The sequence below is a fragment of the Cuculus canorus genome, chromosome 1 (genome assembly GCF_017976375.1).
Source record: "Cuculus canorus isolate bCucCan1 chromosome 1, bCucCan1.pri, whole genome shotgun sequence".
In the NCBI taxonomy this organism is placed as follows: domain Eukaryota; kingdom Metazoa; phylum Chordata; class Aves; order Cuculiformes; family Cuculidae; genus Cuculus; species Cuculus canorus.
This window is the reverse complement of record NC_071401.1, coordinates 7,341,418-7,349,646: the sequence shown is the minus strand read 5'-3', so window position 1 is coordinate 7,349,646 and position 8,229 is coordinate 7,341,418. Positions and strand designations below refer to the sequence as shown.

Genomic DNA, 8,229 nt, shown 5'->3' with positions numbered 1-8,229 from the left:
CTCAATCTGGTTGCATCTTTAGTCTGAGAGTTGTCAAAACCATACTAGTTATCTGTTCACTTAGGACACACAAGGGATGCAAAGTATTTGAGATTAATAAATATTCTTTGGAATTCTTTGGAAGATATGTATAGCTTTATTAAGCAAAAACTTGCCAATGTTACAAGCAAGAAAAGTTAGTTCATTTGGGTTTTTTTTCCAGGTAAGCATCAGGAAAGTATTTGGGTTCTGAAGAATTCACATAAGCCTAGGATGTTTTTCGGAATCCTGAGTGTGTGTTAAAGACACTGACATGGATATGAAGAAGGGACTGAACTGAGTAGCCAGAGCTGCTAGGGTTTCTCTTTAAGGGAAATTTCAAGGGAAAATCCTACTGGAACAGTTTAAAATTCAATTAGAAAAAAGATTTGAATGGTTTCCATGAGACAAAACTGTACTTTAAAAATTCGGAGCAGGATGTATAGCACCCTCTCCCTTGCAGTTCCTGTAATTTGCCTGAAGTCCCCTCAGATGTTTAGTTGTCTTTTGGGGTACCTACTTCTCTGCCATGGAAAAGGGTCTTGAGTCTTTGAACACCAGACGGGCTTGTTCTTCCTTTGTACATTTGGGGTGGAGGGGCGGGACAGTCCTTACTGTGCAGTTTTTAGATCTGTCTGGCTGATGGTATGTGGACACCTGACAGATCTGTCTCATTCATGCTTCACTCACTCGGGATGTAGGGACCGTTGCCCTCATGTTTGATGGCTATTCTGTAGTCCCCTGGTAGCTCCACACCCTTCACACCTTTCCGAGTTTTATTGGTAAGTCACTGTTTTAATTCCAGTGTAGAGCTTTAAGATGGCATTTGAGTATTCGGGGGGATAGAAGGGGTTACTTTTTGATTTTCTTCTGTGGGAAGTGAATCAAAGCAAAGGTTTGTTACACCAGGGAACAGAGTTGAACAGGTGGGGGTGTAGCTCTCATCCTGGGCTCAGCTCTGTGCTCCTTGGGCTTTTCCTTTACTCAGACCAAACTTTCAGTCAGAGGTCAAGCGAAGTCAAGAAGAAGTCAAGAGAAGTTTTGCCTGGGATTTAAGGAGGAGGCTCCATAGCAGTAAAGTAAGTTTAAGGTAATAATAAGATCAGCTAATGAATTAATTTTTAACATGTGTTTGAAATACCATGAAAGTGATAATAGATTTGTCTGAAAGTATAATGCTGTGAACAACAAGAAAGGTATTTTCAAGTCCACATTTAAACAAGTTTATAAAGTGAATTATGAAGCCTCAGCCACTGTGTTTTGCATATCTGTACATGACCAAATACTGTTAGGTTTCACTGGAAATTATACTAGCTTGTCCTGTCCCTGCAGAAGTCTGGAATGACATGATTACACTCCAGACTTTGTGCAGGGTGACTACTTCTATCAGATTTAAATTAGCAGAGTTAAAACCCTGGAGTGGAGATACCTGTTTGCTTTGTGTAAAAGCAAAGGAAATATTGCAAGTTGTTTTCTCCTTTAAAAGCATTTCTTTCTCGTAATAGTTTATAAAATCTAGATAATTTTGAAGATACAATCCTAAATCCCAAGATTTTAGACCATCACAAGAAATAATGAAAGAAAATATGTACTGACTTTGAGAAATCTTATTCAGACAAGGACATCTGTTAGGTTGCTAAAGAATTATTGAGGGGCATTTTTTAGATATACCAATGTAATAAAAAAATAAATACACCAGGTGTCATAATCTGGCAATGTATGTAACATAGCTGTATAGTTATTTCTGTGTGTGCATGTGCATACGTGTACATAAATACCTAAACCTATACATGTATAAATGAAATTATAAGTAATTAAGATATTGTATTTCACACACCTGATACATAATGATGAATGTCTTCAGTGACGTCATCAGAAATAGAGATAACAACTAGCAAGTTTATAGGTGCCAGATGATAATTATTTCTGTCCTGTGAAGGAATATATACGACATCACAGATTTTAGAATTTATTTTCTCTTTTCCTTGTTCTCTGTCACACACACACAAATACACCCACCCCCCACATATGAAATATATTTGTGCATGTACTACACTCAGTAATTAATGGCACAATATTGATTCTTAACCAAAATGCTGTGCCAGTTTTCATGAACTGCCCATTTTTTGCTATTTGTCTTATAGGAAAGATTTTATAAGTGACACACACAACATATGAGTCTCAGTTCTTATTAAATTATCCCAGGGTTTATGAAGTCCTTGCTTTCATGCCGTTGAATTACATTGCTTTCTTAGGCAGATTCTACCTAGCAGGTATTTCCATGTGAATGTAATGAAATACAAAGACATTTAATTTCTTAATATGCATTTTTTCCCCAAACACAGAAAGGAAAAATGTCTTCCTTCACAATCCATATGTAATATTAGGGCTTAACAATTGCTTAGGTCTGTACATCAGCAGCGCTGCAAGTAGCACCGTACAGCTGAGGTTTGTGTAATACTACAAAAGCAAGCTTGGAATGGTTCTCAGCTGAAATACTGCATTGTGGCTATTTAAATTTAGGTATTTTATTGTTGAGCTTAACGATGGCAATTCAAATATTCTGTGAGATCTGTGAGCTCTGTTTTTTTCGATGTAATTTAATCATTATTTTTATCAAAGCACCGCTTTAAAATTATTGATGAGATTTTTGGATGAGTTAACGTTGGCTTGATGAATTACTCACTGGAGAATGTATTGACATTGAAGAAAGATACAGGACCTGGATTTCTCAGAACCCTCCAGCCAATAGATATGTGTATCTTTGCATTGCCCTTGGAAATTACGTCCTTCCCATATTTATATATCATGGGTAATAGACATCCGTAGTGAAGTTAAGAATTGCTGCAATTCATACTAAGATCAGCCCTGAGGTTTTCACCTCTGTGTGGTTAAGATGCTGTGAAGTATCCACTCATGGCTTAAAATGCTTTTTCTTTGTGCAGGATGAGTTTGCACATTCTGATGCACTGAAATAAATTTTTTGATTAATGTAAACATTAAAATAGCTGTTTAAAGTGTATCCTTTGAGAAAAGCATTGTGTCATGTCTCTGGTGTCCTGAGTAATCTCAGCCCAGGCATTGTTGACCTCTAGTAAAAACAAAAAAAATCATCAGCAGTATTAGTGAAGGGAGAATGACTGAGAATAAATTAGATTATTTGTCATCTTTCCTTTACTTTTTAGGAATTGTTATTTTTCTTCTTCAATAATAGTCAATTCTTCAGAAAAGCAAATAAAACCCCTACTTTTACTGTAGTTAACGTCGCCTATTGATGTCAGTAAGGGCTGCACTACAATGTGCAGCACCTCTCTTCACATTACAGTGCAAGGGTTGTGATTTTTCATGAGGGAAGCAAGGATAGTGGCAGCTGTGCTGAAAATGGACCATAATTAATGAATTAAAATTAAATGTGTTTACTTTTGCTGATGAATACACTCTCTATTACAAATATTAGTAATAAAAGAACAAACAGTAACTTTGATTACTTATTATCCGAGCTGCCTATTTTGCTTGATCTGGATAAAAACCAAAGAGGGTGGCAGAGATAACTGAATTGAGAGGCACAGAATAATGCGAAGGATAGCAGGGAAATGAAATACTAGATTTAGGATTATGCCAAACATCTTTAATCTGTCGAATATCACATTTTTCTTTTTTCTGTTCCTGCATAGCAATCTTCAGTACTCAAAATAAGAACATTCCCAGACAATAGTTCTGTCCAAAGATGAAACTAAACCGAGTAAATCTTCAAATGGTTTTGCGTAAAAATGATACAGAATTAATGCATTATTCCCTGAGAAATTGTTATTTCTCAAGGTTAAATTTACTTCGCCACCTAAAATGTTGTAAACATCATAAAATTAAGATTGAAGATTAATTTTTAAATAATTTGAACATGTTAAATGAGGATTATAAACGTAAAGTATTATAACAATTTATTCAGGTTTGGGTTACTGAGGGGAAAAAATACACTCCTTAAAAAATAATCAGACTGTATTTAAAAAAAACAAACTTAAAGTTGTTTTAGGACCAGGAATATTCCTACATTTCATTGTTAATATTATCAGTTGCATCTTATCATGCTGTACTGGAAGAACTCAGTTAAAGGGAATATGGTTTTGCAGAATAACAAAGATGAGGGTTGTTTTCATGGGGAGTTATCTTTGAATTAACTTTGTGGGGATAAAAAGTGCACTGGCATTGCAGGATTTGCAGAAATGCAAATGGATATCGTATTGCTTTTTGTGTGAAAGTTCTGCAGTTACAGGTATTTCATTGCCTCAAAGTAAAAACAAACTATAAAAACGTTACTGAAATAACTTTAACTTCTTTAATTACCCTAACTTAAAGCCTGAAAGAAGTTCTGTAAAGGCTCTGGAAATGATTCCTCTGAAAAAACAGCGACATCATTGTTGGAAATCACGGTAAATATGACACCAAGAAGAATATATTTTCTCAGTGGTGAATTCCTATGTGTAATGACAAACACCTTTCCTTCTTGGAGACTGTAAAACACATGGATGTGGGGACAAGAAGTATAAGTATAAAAATAGTAAAGTGTAATTCAGTCATATTTATGAAATATTCTGAGATTTTTAAACAAGAGGATAATCAGTCTTTCTCATAGTGGGTTTTTGCATGCAAATTGTATTGTCTGAATTATAATTATGAACTGACTATTTATGAATGTATTGTAGTTAGCTAAAAGTAGAGTTTTGTATTTTGATTTCCGTTGAAGGTTGATGCATAAAATACAGAAGGGTGATGATTAGGAGAATAAAATCTACTTTTATGTATATTACAATTAGGAACTGGCCAAGGATAACAGAAGTGATGCCAGCAGATAATAGCTTTTTTTCTCAGTTGAAGGAAGCTTGTGAGGAATCTGATCTTAAAAACAGCTTGTACTTTAAGCCTTTCCAAATCAGAAGTTTTGTCTCTGCCTAGAACTGGACGTGGGAAGATCATCATAGATGAATTGGTGGAAACTGCTAAGAATATGTAGCAGTTGTATGTCATAGAAATAAGGTCAAAGGATGTAATTTAATTTTCCTAAGAAAACCTATGTGCACATTTGCTGATGTGCCCTTGAGGTTTTTTTGTTTGTTTGCTTCGGTTTTTCACAGAATCAGAGAATCACTAGGTTGGAAAAGACCTCCAGGATCATTGAGTCCAACCATGCCTATCTGCCACTGAACCATGTCCCTGAGCATCTCATCCACTCATCTTTTAAATACCTCCAGGGATGGTGACTCCACCACCTCCCTGGGCAGCCTCTGCCAGTGCCCAATGACTCTTTCTGTGAATTTTTTTTTTCTGATGTCCAGCCTGAACCTCCTCTGGTGGAGCTTGAGGCCATTCCCCCTTGGCCTGTCCCCTGTCACTTGGGAGAAGAGGCCAGCTCCCTCCTCTCTACCACCTCCTTGCAGGTCGTTGTAGCAATAAGGTCTCCCCTCACCCTCCTCAAGGCTAAACAACCCCAGTTCCCTCAGCCGCTCCTCGTAAGACTTGTTCTCCAGCCCCTTCACCAGCTTCGTTGCTCTTCTCTGGACATGCTCCAGAGCCTCAACATCCTTCTTGTAGGAAGAGGCCCAGAACTGAACACAGGATTCAAGGTGAACACAGTATTCGAGGTATTTTATTTAATAATGTTGCAGTATGTGTTTCAGTGACAGTGAGGGAAATGGCATAGAAACCTTTTCACCATTCCTCTCAGAATTTCTCATTCTTGCCAATATTTCTGTTGATTCAAATAATTCTCTGTTTTTAGAAATAAACTCAAACGTGACTTGACTTTGAGAACATGGTTGTTATTGGTGTACACATTCCAAAATCAGACTATAAATTCCATAGGTTTGGAGTAATTATTTTTCTGTGTTTGTACGATATGAAAACAGCAGTGTCCTGGGACACTACTAGCCTCCCGAATGTTGGAAGAAATAAGTCTTGATAACGATAAAATGTTTAGGGTTAGGCAGACTTTGTAGATACAAGTGCAATCACACAACTATCAGGAATATTGTGTTTAATTGAACTAATTTCCATCTGTTCCTTTCTAAAATAGGCAAGAACAGTTAGAGGCATCTCAGGTGAAGGAAGCAGAGAAATCGTGTTTTTAAAACATTTAAATCTTGTGGAAGTTCTGGTTATGAATCTTTCTTGCCTGTCATCATGTATACACACTTAAATCTGTATCGGCTAGGCAAAAGCACTAAATGTCTTCTCCTGTGCTCACCAAAACCCACAGCTGCGTGGTTACAGAGTTATGCAGTTCTTAACATAGGTGCATCATATTCTGCAAAAGGAAGTGCACTTAAGGGATGTCATTTGTTAAGGATCAGTCTGTTCTGCCCCAGCATTGTGTAATGATAAGATTTTATTTTAACATTGCTCTAATTGATCTAATGTTCTTATTGTAGGTTAGAAATCTGAAACAATGGGTGACTGGAGCTTTCTGGGGAGACTGTTAGAGAATGCGCAGGAGCACTCCACGGTTATTGGCAAGGTTTGGCTGACAGTACTGTTTATCTTCAGGATACTGGTGCTGGGAGCCGCTGCTGAGGAGGTCTGGGGAGATGAGCAGTCAGACTTTACATGCAACACTCAGCAACCTGGTTGCGAAAATGTTTGCTATGACAAAGCCTTCCCCATTTCTCACATCCGCTTCTGGGTGCTGCAGATCATTTTTGTCTCCACTCCAACCCTCATCTACCTGGGCCATGTGCTGCACATTGTACGCATGGAGGAGAAGAGGAAAGAGAAAGAGGAGCTGAAAAAGAAGGGAAGTGTCAAAGACAGCAACTTCCCAGGAGCAGCATCATCTAGTAGTGGTGGTGGAGGAGGCAGCAGTAGCATCAAGGATCCTCTTGTCAAAAGGGGGAAGGAGAAGCCCCCAATCCGTGATGAGCGTGGTAGAATCCGTATGGGTGGTGCTCTCCTCCGTACCTACGTCTTCAACATCGTTTTCAAGACACTGTTTGAGGTGGGCTTCATCGTGGGCCAGTACTTCCTATATGGCTTTGAGCTAAAGCCTGTCTACCAGTGCAGCCGCTCACCTTGCCCACATACTGTGGACTGCTTCATCTCAAGGCCCACCGAGAAGACCATCTTCATCATCTTCATGTTGGTGGTAGCCTCTGTGTCCCTGCTGCTGAACATGCTTGAGATGTATCACTTGGGGTGGAAGAAGCTTAAGCAGGGCATGACAAACCGGTACAGCCTTGAGATGCCTGTTGCAACAATGACACCGGTCATGGTAACCGGGGAGTCCAAACCTGTCTCCCTGCCGCCACCAGCACCACCAGTGGTGATAACGACTGCTGCACCCCCTCCCGTTCTGCCTGACACCCGCGCTGTCACACCGCTGCTGGCCCCGGTGACCATGGCACCGTACTACGCTGCTGCTACTCCAAGACCACGTCCTCCCTCCAACACGGCCTCCATGGCCAGCTACCCTGTTGCTCCACCAGTTCCTGAGGAGAGGCACCGTGCTGTGACTCCCACCCCCATCTCCACTCCTGTCACCATCCCCACCCCCATCCCCACCCCCACACCAGCTGTGGTCAACTACTTCAACAGCAACAGCCATGCATTGGCAGCCGAGCAGAATTGGGTCAACATGGGAGCTGAGCAGCAGGGGAAGGCGCTTTCCAGCTCAGCAGCCTCCTCTACTCCCAGCAGTGTCCGCCATCCCCTTCCTGAGCAGGAAGAGCCACTGGAGCAGCTCCTCCCTCCTCCAGCTGTGCCACCTCTTGCAGCAGCCAACAGCGGCAGCAGCACCAGCCTGAGTGGAGCAAGTGGCAACAAGTGGGATGTGGAAGGTGAGGAGGAGCTGTCAGAGGGACGACCCATCTCAGCTGCTTGCACCACTGTGGAGATGCACGAGCCACCGCTGCTCGTCGACACGCGGCGCTTGAGCAGGGCCAGTAAGTCCAGCAGCTGCAGAGCCAGGTCAGACGACCTGGCCGTGTAGCACGGTCACCTCTGCTCAGAGGAGCAGGAGATGGAAGGCAGAGCGGGCAGGGAAGCTGCCCGGGGAGGCCAGGTCTAGCGTGGGTGGGAAAGACCTGGGTTTCAAACTTTGACGCTTGCTGTTTTTGCACTCTGTGAGTTGTAGTGGGGGAAAATATCAACATTTTCTAATAGGTCAGGGGTGGCCGAAGCGCAGCTCATGGGCCAGGGGACCAGTCCCGCTTTCCTTCATGTCTA

General features: G+C 40.9%; 1 protein-coding gene across 1 annotated transcript; it reads left to right on the top strand.

Moving 5' to 3' along the window:
* Positions 1–718: 718 nt before the first annotated feature.
* GJA3 (gap junction protein alpha 3) lies at positions 719–7,993 on the top strand. Its single transcript, XM_009556436.2, has 2 exons — positions 719–800; positions 6,441–7,993. The coding sequence occupies exon 2, from the start codon at positions 6,458–6,460 to the stop codon at positions 7,991–7,993; it is 1,536 nt and encodes a 511-aa protein (XP_009554731.2). The 5' UTR covers positions 719–800; positions 6,441–6,457.
* Positions 7,994–8,229: the final 236 nt, after the last annotated feature.

Bases quoted from the DNA above. Each gene is read 5' to 3' on its own strand.
- GJA3 (XM_009556436.2), top strand. From the start codon at position 6,458: ATGGGTGACTGGAGCTTTCTGGGGAGACTGTTAGAGAATGCGCAGGAG.